This window comes from Protopterus annectens, chromosome 10.part0, assembly GCF_019279795.1.
Source record: "Protopterus annectens isolate FY-2018-M chromosome 10.part0, PAN1.0, whole genome shotgun sequence".
NCBI lineage: Eukaryota > Metazoa > Chordata > Ceratodontiformes > Protopteridae > Protopterus > Protopterus annectens.
The window spans coordinates 1,135,602,490-1,135,623,543 of record NC_056744.1 but is presented as its reverse complement, the minus strand read 5'-3'; the positions used below and the strand labels follow the sequence as shown (position 1 = coordinate 1,135,623,543).

The window sequence follows — 21,054 nt, the reverse complement described above, 5'->3', positions numbered from 1 at the left end:
TGTTTGGAAAATTAGACACCCTGATAACCTGTGTTAAAAAGGATGCAATTCACTCAACGGAGATATGATTTCTCCCTCTACTTAACAATACACAATCTCACTGGTTATTCCTGAGGAAAGCTCTGGTTAGCAATATACATACCATACTAATTTACCAGTCTAGTCCCCAGTGAAGGGTTCCCTATACTTCTGGCTCTTCTGGAATCTCTCTAACCTAGATTAATTATGTATCTTCCTGACAGCCTTAAGGGAGTTCCTTCCTCCAACAGCATATACAGCATGGCCCTATCTGTCTGGACAATATCCCCCATTTGCAATGTTCTAATTATTTTACTAGGATCTGTGTATAGCAGCGTCTTCCCTGTTTTTCTAATCTCCAATATCCAGTCTGGGAACCAAGTTTAATAATGGATGACATCTTAACTACCAAAAAAACCTGGAAAAAGTAATCTGCTCAACTAGACCGATGATAGACTGGAGTCAAAACTGTCCCAGTGGATAGACTTATAACAATTCTAAAATTCCTGTGTGGGAGTTAAATGTACCTGTTTTTTTTTCTTATCTGCATGCATTCTAGAAGCCACTATTGTGTAACAGCTTAGTCCAAATTAAACAATGCTATCACTGGCTGAAGAAATTAGTGAAGTGTGGATAACAAAGAAGTTATGTACTCGCCATAATGTTCCATGTGTGTTGTCCATCTCGCCTTAATTCTGTACTGGTTGGATTCAGAAATTACCCTCGGTTCTGACTCGGCCTTTTAACAAAAAGGCTCAAGGTCTTCCACTAGCTCGTGGCTAAAACCCTACCCCATGATGTTCTAGTATACTCCCCAGATCTTGTTTGCTGATATAACAACAGGTACACATAAAATATTTACTACCTCAAAACTAAGAAGGTCAGAGAATATTAGTCACCAATTGTATCTGCTCAGTCCTCCAGGAGCCGATGGCGGGGGGAAGGAGGGTGGGATGTAAGAATGAAAGCGAGATGGACAGCACACATGGAACGTTATGGTGAGTACTTAACTTCTTTATGTGATGTTGTCCTATCTCACCTTCATTCTGTACTGGTTGGGACAGCGTCCCTAGCACCATCTTTCTTGGGTAGCTCAAGGGAGAATATTCTTCAGTGGACCCAAAAGAGGCCCTGTTCCTGGAGGACAAATCCACTTTGTAATGAGGCTTTGCCCATGTTGCTGCAGCACAAATGGTATCAGTTGGTAGTTTCGCTCGAAAACTTTTTTGGGGAGTTGTTTGTTTTGAGATTTGTAAGTAAAGGTAATACAGTCAGACAGCCATTTTGAGAGTGTGACTTTAGACACAGGAGCCCCTTTCTTAGACTCCAAAAAAGATAGAAATAGTTGGTCAGATTTCCTGAAGTCCTTTGTCCTATGTAAGTAGAAACATAATTGTCTATGCACAACTATATTCCGCTTTGTTGCCATAGTTGGGAAAAAAGACTAATAGTTCTATAGATTGATTGAAATTAGATTCTGAGCATATTTTGGGTTAAAAGGGTGGGTTAGTTCAAAGGGATACTCTACCTTTGTGGAAAAGCATGTAGAGGGATTTTATAGACAACGCTTGTAGTTCTGAAATTCTTCTAGTTGAAGTGATGGCTATAAAAAGAATGGTCTTCCATGTCAAAAACTTTAGATCACAGGATGATGCGGGTTCAAAATGGGAGAGAATCAGATAGGATAAGACAAAGTTGAGGTTCCATGGTGCTGGAGGAGCTCTAATGGGTTGTTGTTGTTTGTCTTTTCAGCTTTTCCCGGTTAGGGGTCGCCACAGCGGAACTCCGGTCCACTAATGACTGGCAATAGATTTTTTAAGGTGCCGAGTTGCCAGCCCGATGCCCAACCTTCAGCGAAGGCACGCCCATTCACGCATGTCTTTCGGAGGCCACTCGACCGCAGGGAGAACATGCAGACTCCACACAGACGGCACTCCAGCCGTGTATCGAACAGGAGAACCTCTTGCTGTGAGGCAACAACGCTACTGCTGTACCACCGTGGCTTCAAAATACAGCCCCTAAGAAAAGCCTTGCATAGTCTGTAGGACATTAGATTTTGCCCCAATTCACTTACACGAAAGTTAGATATCGCTGCTAATTGAACTCGAATAGCTGCATCTACCCCTTCATTAAAAATCTTTGTCAGGAATTCAAGAATGGAAGATATGGGGGCAGAAAAAGGGTCAATGCAGTTATTTAACGCCCAAGAGGAAAATCTTTTCCATTTACTCATGTATAATTTTCTCGTTGAAGCCTTACGAGACGAGCTCAAGATATGTTTGGCTGACTGGGAAAGGTTAGAATGCCTGGCTATGTTTGGAATCAGAGCAGCCAAGCTGTCAGTTTGAGGGTTTGAAGAGAGGTGTGGAGCATCCCTGACGCATGGGTCAGAAGGTCCAGAACTGGGTCCAGAATCCATGGCTCCTCCTGTAGATGAGGCCAAAAGAAGGGGAACCAGATTTGACGAGGCCAGTACGGGGAGATGAGTATCAAAGTCCTTCACAATGAGGTGGCTTTCTGAAGAATTTTGCGTATCAATGGAAAGGGAGGGAAGGCATAGAGGAGACCAGAGGGCCAATCATGTACAAGTGCATCCCTTGGTGACTGCCCCCGGGGGGGGGGGATTAGGGAAAACGAAGCTGCTGCATTTGGCATTCATGGACATGGCAAAAAGGTTGCAGCAAGGCTGGCCCCATCTGCGAAAAATCATCTCCGTTACTTCTTGTTTTAGGGACCACCCATGAAGCATTAGGATTGCTCTGCTAAGTTTGTCTGCTATCACATTGGATTTCTCAGGGATATGCGCTGTTATCAGAAAGTGTTGGGAGCAGGTAGCCCACTGCCATACTCTCAGGGCCTCTTGACAAAGGGGGTAGGACCTGGTTCCTCCTTGTTTGTTTATGTACCAAACTGACATGTTCTCTGTCTGTACTGCAATAGTTCCTAGCGGAAGAGAGTCCTGGAATGCTTGCAACGTTAAAAGCACCACTCTCATCTCTAGGACACTGATGTGCAAATGGGCCTCATGGTCCTGCCAAGTGCCTTGAACTGTTCTTCCTAGATAATGCCCCCCACCCCACCTGGGAAGTGCCTGTGGTCACTGTGGCTAAAGACTGAGGGGGGAGAAAGGGACGACCCAATAATGCCAACAGCGAAGGTCCTTCTTACAGGATTCAGTTATCAAGATTTGGTGAGCTATGGGCAGTTCCTGCATGGACCACTGAGTGAATAGTAACCACTGAAGTATTCTCATGTGTTGGCATGCCAATGGGATCAGTGTAATTGCAGCTGGCATGGTTCTCAGTACTTAAAGAGGATTGTTCTTGACTGTACTCTTCTATTAGAAAGAATGTTTAGGACTTGGGATCGTAGAACATGAACCCTTTCGGAGGGAAGTTTTGCTGCCATATTTCTTGTGTTTAGCTCTGCTCCTATAAAGACAATATGCTGAGAAGGCAACAAGGCAGATTTTTCATAATTTATTGCGATTCCCAGGTGACAGCAAAGCTGCAAGGTGGTGTCTCTCCTTTTATTAGTGGATGCTAGGTGGTGGCGGAGAGGAACCAGTCATCTAGGTATGGAAACACTCTGAATCCTAGATGTCTCAAGTGAGACGTGACTACTGCTATACACTTGGTGAACACTTTGGGGGCTGTAGTGAGACCAAAAGGCAGAGCTCAAAACTAGTAGTGACTGGCTCCCAGCCAAAAGCACAAATGACTCCTGGATCGCCTGATCTTTATGTGGTAGTATGCATCTTGGAGATCTATGGAGCACATCCAATCATCTTTTCCCAGAAAGGGAAGTACTGATTGCAGTGTTACATCTGGAACTTTACTTTCTTTTCTGATTTGTTTAATCTGCTGAGATCCAGGATGGGTCTCCAGTCCCCTGTTTTCTTTGGAACTAAAAAGAACCTTGAGTAAGTTCCAGATCCTATTTGGTCTGCAGGAACTATTTGGATGACTCTTTTTTTCTAGCAACTTTTCGATTTCTAGAGTTGCCTGTTCCCTTTGACTGGGTGGCATGTACGGGATGTTTTTTATGTTTGGGGTGGGGAAGGAAAAGGCTATGGAGTAGCCTCTGGATACGATGCTTTGTACTCACTTGTCTTTTGTGATTTTTAGTCAGGCTTCTGGGTACAAAATAAACAACCCCTAACTGCCTTAGGAGAGGGAAAGATGGGCCTCCTTTCAGGAGAGCTGAAAGGGTTTGCCAAGGAAAGATTCCCTGTAGTCCTGGTTTTGCGGACTCCCTCCGCCATGTGGCTGGCATCTTCCATTACTGCTTCCCCCTCTGAACCCCTCACCATGTGTCTTGAAAAACTCTCTGGGATTTTTGGAACCACATTTTTCCTCCCTTTTGGAAAGGGTCCAGAAGGTAGGGAAAAAGGGGGACCGCAAAGTTACACAAGCACATCCAGGAATGCCTTCTTACAGAAATTCCTGAACCTGCTGCCCTGCTTGCTCCATCCGCTGCATAAGAAATAAGCCTCATGGAAGCATTTACCACTGAATTCAAGGTGAAGAGCTGAGAGGAAACTTTATCCGATACCCTCACAGCTACTGAACCTCAGAGAGTACATCCTAGCTCCTTCAGGATATCTCTCTTCAATCTAGTAAAATGTGTCAGATAATTCAGGGATCTGAGTGCAAAGGTCACTGAAGAAAAGGTGCGCTTTCCATATCTGTCCATCATACGAGACTCTTTGTTCGGAGGATGGACAGAAGAGGATGTCTCTGGCAATTCCTTCTTGGTGGCCGCTGCCGCCACCACCACCACCATAGCATCCACTGGGACACCTTTCATCAGGAAGGTTTTATCAGTGGGGGATGTAATGAATTTATTTGGCCTCTGGGAAACAGGGTCTACTGAGTCTGGAGACTCTCACTCCTTTTGCCAAACTAAATCCAAGAGTTCATCAAAAGGTAGAGACACCCAAGTGGTGGAAGGGTGAGACCCAAAAGCTTTCGGGTAGACAAACTCCTCCTCAGAAGGGTTGATAGGCTTCCAACCACCTCTCTGCTTAAGTATTTCTAGGATGTCTGCAAAGGAGACATCCTCAGAGGGTGACCATGGGGACCCTTCTGACTCATCAAGGTCTGTGTCAGATGTGACTGACTCCTCTGGGGAGTCCAGATGTTTCCTCTTACATGGTCTCTAATGAGGGACCTCTTCAGAAGGGCATTCTGGAGAGGTTTTAGAAGAGAGGGGTCCACTCAATAGAGCATTCTGAGGCCGTGGGTCTCTGCGTCTGGGTGGATGCAGTTGTGCTGAGATGGACACTGGTGCTTTTGGTGGGGGAATGACTGGACCTGAGAGTGGAGCTGTCTGTGGGGACAGTGCTCTTGCATCACCTCAAAGGCCCCCCGCCCATGATCTGAGGAAGCCTCCGGCTCTGAAGAACCAGAAGGCATCCCCAGCACCAAGGGGATTGGCGCCGAGGCCAATGTAGCAGCTGAGGTCACCCATGCTGAAGCCCTGAGAGGCAAGTTCAAATCCAACAAATGTCCGATCCAACTGTCCCTCCTGGACCCAACCGGACAGCATCAGCTCCTAGACTCCTCGAGCTCAGACAGCACAGAGGAAGTTGGAGCAGTAGTCAGGGCCGAAGATCCTGGAACAGGTCTCAGCTCTGACGATTCCATTACAATCAGTTGCATGCATTCCAGCTCCGAAGCCCCAAATTGGGTCGGAGGAGAGAAAATGATGCTGAAAGGGCAGGCTTAGTCGGTTCCAAAACCCTCTGGGTTGGCTTCAACAAACATCTGGCTAGCGCCAGTGTCCTCAAAAGTCTCCACACTAAGAGATCCATACCGTCATCTGAAAGCCTCCTGGAGGATCAAGTGGAGGGAGCAGGAGATCTTGAAGCTCGCAACATTAGTGATCTTAACGTCAGAGAAACCAGCTCCAGTTCTGGGGACCGGCTCCAAGCTTGAAACACCAATGGTTCCGATACAGAAGGAGCCAAGGTGGATGGTTTCTCAGGCCCGCCGGATTTCGGGTCCAATGAGGAAATTTTTGGAAACTTCTTAGTCGGTTCAGAGTGATCCGATGAAGTAAACGAGGATCTTTTACCCAATTTCTCAGACTTAGGAGAAGGGGAACGAGTCTGTTTTGTGGGACACTGCCCTTCTCCTATGGCCTCTGAAAAGGAAATCTTCAATAACCCCCTAATTATCAACTTATTCTTGCTTTCAAGAAAAAACCTAGAACTAAATGAATGGTAAATGAAACAAGAGTTTTGCTCCAAGGCACCACACACACACAGTATGACCAAGTTATTGACATTTTTTGAGTGCAGTTTGAACACTTTTTAAAACCCGAGGGTTTAGTATCTTTTGGCTCTTTAGACATGTTAACAAAAAAACAACTTAACACCACAACTACTACGTAAATATAAAACACTCTAAGGGAAAAGCCCTCTAATTCAAATGGGCGAAGCAGCTCTCTATAACATGCTAACTTGGTGCAGAAACAGATTTTTTTTTTTTAAGCTTAACGGAAAAAAATATAACACACACACACACACACACACACACACACACACACACACACACACACACACACACGGGGGGGTGGGGGGAGCCCTCTAACTTGAACGGGCTAAGCAGCTCTCTAACCTACACAAGCTAGCTTAGGTAATAGGTCAAATTCACCAAATAAACAGCTAGTCAAACCAACTTACTTAACAGTTATTAACTAATGCACATGGAAATGGAAAAAGGCACTTTACATACACCGGGCTAAAAAAGCCCTCTAAATTAAATATCTAAGATTAACTAACAACTCTCAAAATTTAACAGTTCAAAATAAAGAGCCTAAAAGAAAACGTTATTAAAAACACACACTGAGAAAAGCCAGGATAGGGAAGGAAAAATAGGCCTTGAGATTAATGACCACCACAGTAAAACATCAAGGTTATGAACACAGTCAAAAACTGTTAAAAAAGAGTTAACTAATTAAACTAAGCTAAGCTACTAATTATTTTAATCCCAAAAGGGAAAAAACTGTTAAATTTACTATGAAAATAAACAACTGAAAGAAAATTGCTTACCCAGAGCCAGTGGAAAGCACCCAATCTGTTTAGCGGCAAACAAGATCTAGGGAGTTTCCTAGAGCATCATGTGATAGGGTTTTAGCCACAAGTTAGTGGAAGACCTCAAGCTTTTATAAAAGGCTGAGTCAGAACCGAGGGTGGATCTGAACCCAACCAGTACAGAACGAAGGCGAGATAGGACAACATCACATCTACTGTTTCAGTAGTGATCTGTAGTAGAAGGAGATGAGCATTGGTCTTACCTTTATTACAAAAAAAAAAAAACAATCTGGGTGAAAATAAAGATCAAGGAAAAAGGCTGCAAGTCATTAAGTCCAGTTTACAGCTGTATGCAAAAGTCCCTCATCATTAACACCATTCTTGTTATATTTATACCAAACTCCCTTAACATCCTTAACAGTTCAACTGTCAACTGCCAAGTTAGTTAAGAAATTACATGGTTTTATTCTCTTCTGTCTATAAAAATTCTCAATTTGATGGCTCGTTACCTCTAATTATTATGGTTAGTCATATCCTTTTTTTCACCACTCTCTTTTCCTTTCTAGTCTCTTCAGTTTGGCTCTAGTTCTTCTTGATTCCAACTCATACTTTCTTAATTATATACTATAAAAACATTTTCGGTCTCAAATCTAAATTCCTGAAACCTCTCAACAGTTCCATGAAATGTCTCTGGACTTCCTTCCACTAGCCCAATGCCCCTAACTAGACAAGCCTTTTCTAATGCCATTTCAGAAATATGCACACATAGAAATAAAAAAAATGTATTCTTACATACCCATCAAGTATAGGTTTTCCGGTGTTGTCACTGGAATATTAACAAGCTTTAGATCCCCATCTTCAGTCAGTCTGTCCCAGGTGTTTGTATTGGCACATGCACAACTGTGAGAAGAGTTGACACTCCGCATCTAGGAAACAAGAAAAGTAGTTAGTAACACCCTTCATATTGTTGTTGAAATGAAGTTTGACCACATAATCTGTAGGGTTGTTTTTGGAACGCTACAAAACACCACTTTCAAAATGTAAAAGTTTTAGCTAGTTGGTTTAACGAAACTGGCAGAATGCTCAAATACATTGGAATTAAGTTTATATAAAAACACACCTTTTTAAAAACACATCTACTGGCTTTATTGAAATGTATGAAAACACATCTGATAGGCACACTGATTTTGAGCAAAGTCTACAGCAAGTACTCATGCTGGTAGTTCGCAACTCTCCTACTTGTTACCACTTGATCTAAATGGTTAGTGCCCTATCTTGCACTAGCTCAATCCAACTTAACTACCCAGCCCTCCCACCTGCCAACCCTGCTGAACTAAGTAGCTCCATCAGAGCTCTAACTTTGAACCCAAAACTCCCACCAGATCTTTAACCATAATCGTAGCACTCCCCTACTGCTCCCTAACCCCAATGTCCCTTATTGCTCCCTAAACCTAAAACTCCACTTCCCTCTCTCTAAGATTAAAGTCCCAGATAGCTCACAAAATTTGAAACCCATTTCCTAAAACTTCCCTCCTACTCCCTAAACCTAAAACTTCTCTATCTGCCCTAACCCTAAACTCACCTCCTACTCCCTAAACCTAAATTGCCCTCCTCATCATTGTCTGAAACCCTGAACTGTACTCCTAACCCCAAGTACTCCATCTTTGTGGCTGCTGCACTTATCTTGCTCGAACTTGGCTATTGTATTCAGGTGAGGTACAACAGCTATGTTATCTCTTCATGGCTACCAGGTAGTCGCATTAGAGTACAAACAGCAGCAGCACTTGCAAGCCACAAGTCATCAGAGTCCCTGGGTTCAAGACAGTGGTCTTTGAGTAACTGGACCAGGAGCTTGTAGCAGACCCTTCTGAGCCTTTGATTGCCAATACAAAATATGGTTTTAACTTTTACCATCTTAACACATGGTTAAATACACTCTTATGGAGAAGAAAAAAAAAGTATAATTTTCAAATTAAATGCAATACTATTAACACACAACCCACATAATTAAACAAACAAAAAAAATGGTTTTGATAAAAAGGAAAATGGAATGCTGAGCACTGGTACACACTAGTCTGGTCTGCTAATAACCCAGGTCAAGACAGAAAGGAAAGAGCTTCCCCAGCAGTAATTCTCCTTCCTTGCATGGAAGGAAGGGGGCTGCTTTAGCACTAGCTTATCCTTGAAAGGATCAAAGGGATTCTTGTGTGCCACTGTGATTTGGATAGCACTATCCAGACTGTCACAATATCAGTGCATTTTCCAAATGGAAGGAGGAAAGTACAGTTTTGTACCTACCATAAATGTAGATGTTCGAGTGTAAACACTGCTGCAGTCATTACACTTGGGTTATCCTGCCGTCAGGTGGTCCCACAGTCGGCCAGAGTTCCAAAGTCTTGGTCCGCCGTCAGTTGCTGTCGCCTCCTCCCTGACGTCAGTGTGACAGGGGTATATAAGATGCAGCCGACGCCATTTTCTTCAATTTTTCTTGCCCCAGATGTCAGGTGCCCCCAAATAGGTAGGCAATTCAAATTGCTAGCAAGAAATACAAAAGAAAAGCAAACAACTATTTTTAGTTACCAGCAAATACTCCCCATAGGAATAAAGGGTAGATGCCCTAGGTAAGTACCAGAAAGTAAGAGGGGAAGCAGGGAGGGTAACCTGGACTGCAGCAGTGTTTACACTCCAACATCTCATTTATGGTAGGTAAAAAACTGTACTATGTTCATCATGTTACACTGCTGCAGTCATTACACTTGGGTGGAATCCCAAAGCTGAGGTAGGGAGGCTGGATCTATAAGGCATTAGGGGTGGCTATAAGGCCCTGCAGTACAGCAGAGGCGAAGCCAGCTCTGAATTTGGAGTATAAAGGCAAATGGTAATGTTTGGTGAAGGTATGCACAGAACTCCATGTTGCTGCTTCCAAAATATCCTTGGTAGGTACTCCTCTGAGGTAGGCAGTTGAAGTGGCTGTTGCCCTGGTGGAGTGAGATCTAATGCTGCTAGGTACAGGTTTCCCATGGTGGGTATAGCAAAAACATATACAGTGTCCTATCCATTTTTAAATAGTCTGCTTTGAAATGGCTTTTCCCTGTGCTCCTGCAGCGTATGCTACCAATAATTGCTCAGATTTTCTGAAAGCTTTGGTTTTGTCCAAGTAGAAGCGTAACGGTCTGTGAATGTCCAAAGAATGTAGTAGTCTCTCCCCTTTGTTCTGTGGTTTTGGATAAAAAGTTGGCAAGTGAATAGTTTGGTTTAGAGCCACACTTGATACCACCTTTGGCATAAACGTAGGGTTAGTTCTTAAAGACACCCTGACTTGGTGGGAGATGAGGAAAGCTTCCACTGCCATTAGTGCCTGTAATTCTGAAACTCTTTGTGCTGATGTTATTGCCAGTAGCAGGGCAGTTTTCCAAGAGATGTATTTTAATTCTGCTGTGTTAGCTGGCTCAAAAGGAGGTAAGGTTAATTTTTCCAAAACAAAATTGAGGTCCCAAGTTGGTTTAGGTGCTCTACGGGGCAGTCTTATGTTTTTAGCCCCTCTGAGGTACTGTTTGAGCAAAGGATTAGAAAAAATTGGTGGATCCATGTTGTAATGGGCAGAGATAGCTGAGCCGTGGATCTTGATGGATGAAAAAGAGGCCCTTGTCCAGCATCTCAGTTAAGTATTGAAGTATCTGAGGAATGTTTGGAACAAGAGGGTCAAGGCTGTGTGCTTGGTTCCAGGCACAGAATCTCTTCCATTTATCCGAGTATGCTTTCCTGGTGCTAGGCCTTCTGGCCTCCAGAATGACATCCGTAACAGCTTTGGAGAGAGGCATTGCTTGCTTGACTAAGGAATTTTCCATGCAGCTAGATTTAAGGTCTTTAGCTGGCTGTGAAGCATCTGATTGTTGTGCTGTGTTAGCAACTGTGGGATTTGAGGCAAAATCCAAGGTGGATCTTGTGCGAAGTTCTTTAAGATTGGGTACCAGTGCTGGTGTGGCCAGTCTGGTGCAATCAGGATCATTTTTGGCTCTTCCTGCCTGGCTTTTATGAGTACCGCTGGAAGGAGAGGTAAAGGAGGGAAAGCATATACTTGTAGTTTTTTCCAGCTGAATGAGAGGGCATCCACTTTCCATGCTTGTGGATGGTAGCTCTTTGTGCAGAATTTCTGTAATTGGCAGTTCTTTGGGGAAGCAAACAGATCTATGTCCGGGCTTCACCATTTTTGTGTTATCATTCTGAATATTTGTGGGTTCAGTTCCCATTCGTGTGGGTCCATAATGTTTCTGCTTAGGTTGTCTGCCAGTGTGTTTTTCTCTCCTGGCAGGAATTGTGCTTGCAGATGAACTTGGCAGTTTAGAGCTGTGTTCCACAAGGTCATGGCTTGTCTGCAGAGGGGATAGGAGTGTGTGCCCCCTTGCTTGTTTATGTACCACATAACTGTGGTGTTGTCTGTCTTTAGTAGTAATTTTCCTGGATGTAGTAGGGTCCTTGAAAGCTATAATAGCATTTTGTACAGCTAGCATCTCTTTTTGATTGACGTGGAGATGTCTTTGCTCTGTGGGCCACTCGCCCTGGATACATTTTCCTGCCATGTGTGCTCCCCAGGCGTAATCCGATGCATCAGTTGTCAGTGTCTGCCTTGCTGTGTGTTGAGTGAAAGGCTGTCCCTTGTTGAGGTGACAAGCTTGTGCCCACCATTGAAACTCCTGTTGTAGGCAAGGAATTAGTGGTACAACTGTTTCCAAACTTTGACAGTGTTGAGACCATACACTCTTTAGGTACCATTGTAGTTCCTCATATGCAGTCTGGCATATGGAATTAGTAGTATGCAAGATGCCATGTAGACCAAGGCCTGCAGAATTTTTCTTGCAGGGAGTTGGGTCTTTGTTGCCATCAATTGAAAATATTGAGTCAGTTGTCCTTGCTTGTCTAGCGTGAGATAAGCCATCTGGGCCATTGTGTTCAAGCTGGCACCCAGGAATATTATCTGTTGTGAGGGCACTAGTTTTGATTTCTTTTCATTTACTGTGTACCCCAGGCAACTTAATTTTTTTACGTACGCCAGATGCTTTAGTAGAATGTCCTTGCTCTCTGCTTGAATCAGGCAGTCATCCAGGTATGGATAAATATGAATTCCTTTTTGCCTGCAAAACGCAATTACTGGTGCCAGGCACTTTGTGAAGACCCTGGGCGCAGTAGATAAGCCAAAGGGCAGTGCAGAGAATTGACAGTGCATTGAACCAGCTAGAAATCTGAGGTATCTTCTGCAGTTTTGTCTGATAGGGACATGCAGGTATGCCTCTTTGAGGTCCAAAGTCACGAGCCAAGCTTTCTTGCCCAGCATGGGAAGAAGCTGCTGTAGTGTCAACATCTTGAATTTCGGAACATCCAGGTAAGTGTTTAGTGAAGAAAGGTCCAGAATGGGTCTCCAGGCTTTGTCCTTTCATGGGAACCAGAAAGAGTCTTGAGTAAAATCCTTGTCCTTGTTCCTGTGGTGGTACCTGTTGAATAGCTCTCATGTCCATGAGTGCTGTAATTTGTTTTTGAGCCTCTGCCCACTGATTTGGTGGCAGGTTTGGCATTCCTTTTAGCCTTGACAGGGTGTGAAAATGGAACCTGTAACCTTGAGACACAATGTTGAGAACCCATTTGTCTTTGGTGATGCAATGCCAGTTGTGATAGAAAAGTGCCAGTTTTCCTCCTAACGGGGCTGCCAAGAGAGAGATGTTTGGCAGCTGCAGTGGAAAATCATTGAGTCTGTTTTTTATAAGGTTGAGGCCTGTCTTCCCCTTCTTTCTGGCCTGGTGTACCCCATTGTCGAGGCCTGTAAGGGCCTTGTGTCTGACCTCTACCTCTTGGACGTCTGTATCTGCCCCTTTGAGGTCTATCTGTGACTGGAAAGGACCAATTCTTTGTTGGCCAATTTCTGCTAAAACGAGGAGGCTGAACCTGTAAGAAATCTTTCACAGTTTGCATAGATTTTGCCTTATCCTCCATTTTCTTTAATACCTCCTCTGCTGAACTCCAAACAGCACATCCCGCTGCAAAGGTACATCCAATAATTTGACCTTAACATGATCTGGTAACGTATGCTCTTTTAACCAAGCATGCCTTCTAATGACAGAGCCTGTAACTGCTGCTCTACAGGAGGCCTCTAAGGACTCAAAACCACATTGCAAGGTATGCTTACCCACTTGTTCAGCTGCATGCAATAAATCCTGCATTTCTTTTAGGTTTGGAGGATCTGAATCTGGAAGCATCTTTTGTTTCAACTGAGACATCAAAAATTGCTGATATTTTAGCATAAGAAACTGGCAATTCAAGGCTCGCATTGCTAAAGTAGCAGACGTATATACCTTCTTTTCCCATCTGTCTAGTGCTCTGGAATCTCTGTCAGAGGGAACTGGGTTTTTTGCTGATGAGGCCTTAATCCCTTTGGGTACCTGAGAAATAGTTTCAGGGTCAGCAACAAGGCTTTTGTACATAAATTTGTGAGAGTCAGAGACTCTGTAATATCTATCAGGTTTAACTGGGGCAGGGGGTAAGGAGTTGGGGTTTAAACTGGATTCAGTGTACACATCATCCACAATATCTAAAACTGGCGGGATAGCAAGGGGTCTGTGTTGAGGCAATAAAAGGAAGTCTCTGAGCCTTTTCTTGGATTCTGAGTAATCCTGGCCTTCCCAATGGAAATGTTCCCTCATGGTATGTAAGGTCTCCCCAAAGGAGTAATCCTCAGGTGGAGAGGCTGATGGAATTGATTCCTCAGCATCAGAATCCTCATAAGGGGGTAAAGAATATCCTAGGTCTGAGGAAGAGTCGGAAGAAATGGACAACTGGTCAGAAGATTCATAGTCTGCATCCTGTCTGGGCCTTTTATCAGGAGGGGGGATGGGACCCCCTGATCAGGGTGATTAGATCCTCGGCCATTTTTAGCATTTGTTTCTTAGGCATGGAAGCCTGTCCTGGAGAGAGTTGTGTCTGTTTCTTTGCTTTTAAGGGGGGCTTAGACTTAGCAGAGGGTTTAATAGTTAACTGGGTAGGTCTGAAAACACCCTCTGTAGCTGTGGATTGTTCAGCTACTTTGGTTCCCTCTGTAGGGTTAGGATCGGTAAGCTGAAGCCCTTGTGCATCCGAAGGCCCAGCCAGCTCCACGTGGGAGTCGGAGGCAGTCTGTGGTTCTGTGGAAGCGGTCGTCAGGGGCTGCGTAGGCACCTCGCTGAAAACCGGAGAACTGGCGACCAGCCTAGTAGAGGCCTCGTCATCAGTTTTGGGCCTCGGATGCCTGTCCTTGTCCTTGCGTTTTTTATGCATTGTGGTCGTCGGACTTTCCAACGGCATGGTGTAATTGAATTTTCTGCCAAAATAATGTCGGGCAAAATCAAACCGACGTTTAATAGTTCGCTTGTTAAACCTAGCACAAAACCGACAACCAGTGACGTCGTGGTCAGGGCCTAGGCATGGAATACAATAGGAGTGGAAATCCTTATGAGGTATTTGCTTCCCACAAGAAATACAGTTATTAACTTTTACTGACATCGGTCTGAGGCAAGAAAAAGTTTCCCCAACGGGGTACTTAGCTTTTTTAGAAGACTTTGGTTCTGGATTCAGAATGAAAATTTCAGGAGTCGGCCGACCGGCACTTACGAACTGCTTCTGCTTCGGGCACTGCACGGCAAGAAAGACTGAAGAAAATGGCGTCGGCTGCATCTTATATACCCCTGTCACACTGACGTCAGGGAGGAGGCGACAGCAACCGACGCCGGACCAAGACTTTGGAACTCTGGCCGACTGCGGGACCGCCTGATGGCAGGATAACCCAAGTGTAATGACTGCAGCAGTGTAACACGATGAACATCATGTTAATCAGGGAAGCCTTTCTTAAGGACTCCTAAACCCCAGAGTCACTTTAGCTAGTTTTATTAGGATCACATCATTGAAACTCACTTCAGTGAATGGCTCTTCATCTGACAATTAATCATCGAAGGCACAAATCAGTGAATTAAGTTTTCAGCAAAAAGTTTCCTTGGGCAAACCAATGGTAGTCCACTCTAGCAACCATAAACAAAACATAAAAAGTACAGTTTTGTACCTACCATAAATGTAGATGTTCGAGGATCCACATTGCTGCAGTCCTAACTATTGGGTAGTCCACTGTCCAGTCGGCCCGAATACCAAAGTATATGGCTGACGTCGGTCAGGGCGCATTAGACTGACGTCAGTACGTCAGGGTACTAATGCGCATGACCGACGTCATATCCTCAGTCTTTTCTTGCCCCAGATGTCAGAAGACCCTAAAAAGACAAGGCCCAATATACCTGCACCAAAAATATGTACAATATATACAAAATTATCAGCATATAACCTCACCTACACAACCACCCCTAAACACAGAGGGGAAGGAGGAGGGGTAAATTGCACTGCAGCAATGTATATCCTCGAACATCTACATTTATGGTAGGTACAAAACTGTACTATGTTCTTCATTCCACATTGCTGCAGTCCTAACTATTGGGTAGAATCCCAAAGCAGAGGTAAGGGAGGCTGGCAAATCATAAAGAAGCAGGAGCTGACAACATGCCTTGCAAAATAGCTGTGGCAAAACCAGCCCTAGACTTAGAGTAGAGAGGAAGGTGATAATGCTTAGAGAAAGTATGCACTGAACTCCAAGTAGCTGCCTCCAAAATATCCTTAGTTGCCACCCCTTAGAAATGCTGTTGAAGTGGCAGTAGCCCTAGTGGAATGAGGCCTAATCCCAGCTGGAATCTCCTTGCCATGATGGGAATAACAAAATGCAATGCAAAACCCAATCCACCTAGAAATAGTTTGTTTTGACACAGGCTTGCCCTCGAACTCAAAGCAAAAGAAACAAACAACTGCTGAGACTGCCTAAAATCCTTAGTCCTGCTTAAATAATAACGCAATTGCCTGTGTACATCTAAAGTGTGCAAAATCTTTTCCCCTTTATTTTGGGGGTCTGCATAAAAGTAGGCAAATGAATAGTTTGGTTTAAAGCCACACTAGAAACCACCTTAGGCATAAAGGAAGGATTAGTACGTAATGATACCCTATCCTTATGGAAAATCAAAGGGCTCTACTGCCATAAGGGCCTGCAACTCAGACACCCTTCTTGCAGAAGTAATAGCCAACAGAAAAGCAGTCTTCCATGACAAGTATTTCAATTCAGCAGTAGCCGCAGGCTCAAAAGGTTGTAGAGTAAGTTTTTCCAACACAAAATTGAGATCCCAAGCAGGAGTAGGAGCTCTACGTGGGGGTCTTATATTCTTTGCCCCTCTAAGAAACTGCTTGAACAAAGGATGCGAAAACAATGGTGGGTCACAATCATAGTGAGCTGAAATTGCTGCAGCATGAATCTTAATGGAAGAGAAGGACAAACCTTTGTCCAATAACTCAGTAAGATATTGAAGAGCCACACTCAAATTAGGCTCAGAAATCTCCAAATTCTTTGCTGTACTCCAAAATAAAAATCTCTTCCATTTTTCTGTACACTTTCCTTGTACTAGGTCTTCTAGCTTCCATAATCACATTTAAAACTTGTTGAGGAAGTTGAGACCTGCTGTGTTTCAACACAGAATATGCCAGGCTGTTAGATGAAGAGCGTGAAGCTTGACATTGAGCAGATGACCGTCCTTCTGAGATAACAGATGTGGAATCAAAGGTAAAGGCCATGGAGGCTTCCTTACCAGACTCCGTAGTAGTGGGTACCAGTGTTGCCGAGGCCAATCTGGAGCTATTAAAATCATCCTTGGCTTGTCTTGTCTGACCTTTAAGAGCACCTTTGGAAGAAGAGGCAGAGGTGGAAAGGCATACACATGAAGATTTTTCCAACTGAAAGACAGAGCATCCACTTTCCAAGCTGTGTGATGAAACCCCTTTGTGCAAAACTTTGGCAGCTGGTGGTTTAGTGGAGAAGCGAACAGATCTATGTCTGGAGTTCCCCATGACACTGTCAATTTCTGAAATACATGAAGATCCAGTTTCCACTCGTGGGGATCCATGATTTGTCTGCTTAACACATCTGCTAAGGAGTTCTGTGCTCCGGCAGAAACCTTGCCTGAAGAGTTAGTTGCAAGCTGAGCGCAGTCTCCCATAAAATCATTGCTTGCCTGCATAGAGGATAAGAATGTGTTCCCCCTTGTTTGTTGATGTACCACATGACAGTTGTGTTGTCTGTTAGAATCAACACCTGCCCTGGAAGAAGTAACTCCTTGAAAGCCATTAATGCAAACTGGACTGCTAACATCTCCTTCATGTTGATATGTAGATGCTGAAGTCTGGCAGGCCACTTGTCTTGTATCCACTTTCCATTTAGATGAGCTCCCCAAGCAATGTCCGAGGCATCTGTCGTTAAGATCTGACTCGCCTCTGGCCGGGTCACAGAGAGTCCCTTGTTTAGGTGACATTCCTGAGCCCACCACAAAAATTCTTTTTGAAGGCAAGGTATTATTTGAATGACAGTGTCCAAATCCTGGCAGTGCTGTGTCCATACATTTTTGAGATACCATTGCAGCTTCCTCATATGCAGTTTGGCATTGGGAAGCACCAGAATACAAGATGCCATGAACCCTAATGCTTGAAGGACTGTCCTTGCAGTCAGCACGGACTGATGAGATAGTTGCTGGAAGTAAAGTGATAGACTCTTTTGTTTGTCCGGGGTTAAAAAGGCCATCTGGGCTGCTGTATTCAGTCTCACACCCAGAAAGCACATGTCTTGAGAGGGTACTAGACTGGACTTTATTTCGTTCACAGAATACCCTAGGCATCTTAGCACTGCTATAACATATTCCAGATGCTGTAGAAGGTCTTCCTTTTCTTGAGCCAGAATCAGGCAGTCGTCCAAGTAAGGATAGATTTGAATTTCTTTTAGCCTGAAGTAAGCTATCACTGGAGCCAGAACCTTTGTGAATACTCTGGGCGCAGTAGATAAGCCAAAGGGCAATGCAGAGAACTGATAATGAGAATTTCCAGCTCGAAAACGCAGATACTTCCTGCAACTTAGTCTTATAGGCACATGAAGGTAAGCTTCCTTGAGATCTAAAGTTACCATCCAGTGATCTTTGCCCAGCAGAGGTAAAAGCTGTTGTAACGTCAACATCTTGAACTTGGGAATGTCCAGATAAGTGTTGAGGATAGATAAATCCAAAATTGGTCTCCACGTGTTCCCCTTCTTTGGTACTAGGAACAGGCGAGAATAAAATCCTAGGCCCCTTTCTGATACAGGGACTGGCTGAATGGCCCCTATCTGGAGTAACAGAGAAATTTGCTTGTGAGCCTCTTTCTTTTGTGGAGGAGGAACGTCTGGCATGCCTTTGAAAGGGGGCAATGTATGGAAATAAAACCTGTAACCGTGGTGAATGATATCCAACACCCATCTGTCTTGAGTAATTAAATCCCAATTTTCTTTGAAAAGAGACAGTCTTCCTCCCAAAGGAGCTGCCAGGCGAGAATCTACTGGCAGCTGAAAAGGCAGGTCATTGGGTCTGTTTACGAAAGGACTGACCCCTGCCCTCACCAGAAGTCTGAGCAGGTGAACTCCCTGTTCTAGGCCTAAAAGAACCTTGAGCTCTGCCCCTACCACGCCTAGACCTACCCCTAGACTGCGAATCATAAGCAGGATATGTCCATCCCTTAGTAGGCCAATTTCTACTATACTTGGTGGCTGCACCTGCAAAAAATCTTTAACAGTTTGCATAGACTTAGCTTTGTCCTCCATTTTCTTTAAAACTGCTTCCACAGGCGAACCAAACAACACATCAGACTGTAAAGGAGCATCCAAAATCCTTGTCTTAACATGCTCAGCTAAATTCTGATCCCTCAACCAGGCATGCCTGCGAAGAACAGAACTAGTGGCAGCCACCCTCGAGGAGGCCTGTACAGCATCAAAACCACATTGCAAAGAATGCTTACCCACTTGTTCAGACACATGAACTAAATCCAGCAACTCTTTACACTCAATACCTTCCGCCAAAGCATCCACCTTAGATTTCAATTGTGAAAGGAGATAATTTTGATATTTTAGCATGTGAAACTGACAATTCAACGCCCTCATGGCTAAAGTGGAAGAAGTATACACTTTCTTTCCCCATCTATCCAAAGCCCTTGCCTCTTTATCAGTGGGAACAGGGTTTTTAACAACAGAGGCCTTAACACCTTTAGGTCCCTGAGAAACAGTTTCGGGTCTGCCCTAGGACTCTTAAAAAGATACTTATGAGCTTCAGGCACCCTATAGTACCTATCAGGTTTAACAGGAGCAGGAGGCAAAGAATCAGGGTTCAAGGAAGCCTCTGCAAAAACATCTTCCACCACATTCAACACAGGAGGTATAGCTAAGGGCCTATGCTGGGGTAAAAACAAGAATTCCCTAAGCCTTTTCCTGGAATCAGAGTAATCTTGGCCTTCCCATTTAAAGTGCTCCCTCATGGAATGCAGAGTCTCTGAAAATGAGAAATCCTCAGGAGGAGAAGCTGTAGGAGTGGAATCATCCACATCAGAATCAGAATAAGGAGGATACTCCTGCAAGTCTTCCGCAGAAGACTCAGAAGCCTCTGAACACTGTTCAAAACTCTCAAACTCAGGTTCCACCCTAGGCCTCTTATCAGGAGGGGGCATAGAACCTCTAATCATAGTAATCAAATCTTCTGCCATTTTAAGCATATGTTTCTTAGGCACAGAACCTGAAGTGCTAGGAGAAGCCCCCACTGAAGCTAAACTTGGCCTACCTCTCAAAGAAGTTTTGGAAACAGAAGGAGAGGCTCTAACTACCTTGGGAAGAGAGGGAAGAACAGTCACCTGAGAAGCCCCCTCAGCCTGGCCTACCTCCTGAGAAGGCACATCCTGTAACAAAGTCTCTGCCTGAGACTCCAAAGAAACTCCTGGCAAAACCTCTGGCTCCACTGAGCCTTCTAAAGAACCGACGTCCGGGACTGCCGGTTCATCAACCCTAGGCTTCGCTGTTTTGTCCTTGCGCTTTTTGGACGAAGCGGGCGTCGGAGCATCCGACGGCATTTTATAATTACAACGCTTCCCAAACACTAACCTGGCACAGTCTAACCTCCTCTTAATAGTGCGTTTGTTAAATCTAGCACAAGAGCGGCATCCAACAACGTCGTGCTCAGGCCCTAAACAAGGTATACACAAGGTATGGTAATCCCTATGAGGTATCTGTTTCCCACAAGAAATACAGTTATTCACTTTTTCTGACATCCGGTTAAATACTGAGGCAAGAAAAACCAAAATGTTCCCCAACGGGGTATTTAGCCAACTTTGATTCGGTCTGAAACTCCGACTTCAGAAAATTTCAGAACGCCAACCTGCACTCGCAAAACTGCTTCTGCATCGGACCATGCGGCAAAAAAGACTGAGGATATGACGTCGGTCATGCGCATTAGTACCCTGACGTACTGACGTCAGTCTAATGCGCCCTGACCGACGTCAGCCATATACTTTGGTATTCGGGCCGACTGGACAGCGGACTACCCAATAGTTAGGACTGCAGCAATGTGGAATGAAGAACATCGTAACACCAACGCAAGTGGGGGGGTTATGCTCCCCACACACACCCCTAACAAAATAAACCAACTCTGAGATTGCACTACAGTGGGGGAAAAGGCCAATTCCAGATGGTGGCCAACCATCAGTTTTTGCCCTAAGAAACGTTTCTGGGAAAAGTTAATTCGCTGATTAGTGGATTTGATGATTAGTTGTTCAACGAAGAGCCATTCTCTGAAGTGAGATTAGATGATGTGATATAGACCCAATTTATTATCAAGCTAATTTATGTATTGGGTACAGTGGATACAATGGCCCCACTTACTTTCCTATTTAGGTGTACCCAAGGCTCCACATGGGAAGAAACATGAGCCTTACATATGGAGAGTAGGGACATTTCTGTGGCCATTATTCTGCACAACTGCTTTTTTCAATAGATTTATGATGCTAGTAAGAGCATCTAAACATCAGAATCCTAGGTTCATATTCACAAATGTTTT

At 44.3% G+C, this 21,054-nt stretch overlaps 1 protein-coding gene across 3 annotated transcripts in view; it reads right to left on the bottom strand.

Moving 5' to 3' along the window:
- MIGA1 (mitoguardin 1) overlaps positions 1-21,054 on the bottom strand; it is a 1,154,615-nt gene that overhangs the window by 832,929 nt on the left and 300,632 nt on the right. For all 3 annotated transcript variants that reach the window (XM_044085862.1, XM_044085860.1, XM_044085861.1), the window contains exon 5: positions 7,854-7,983. In XM_044085862.1, the coding sequence (XP_043941797.1) occupies positions 7,854-7,983 (130 nt within the window). The remainder of the gene's footprint in view (positions 1-7,853; positions 7,984-21,054) is intronic.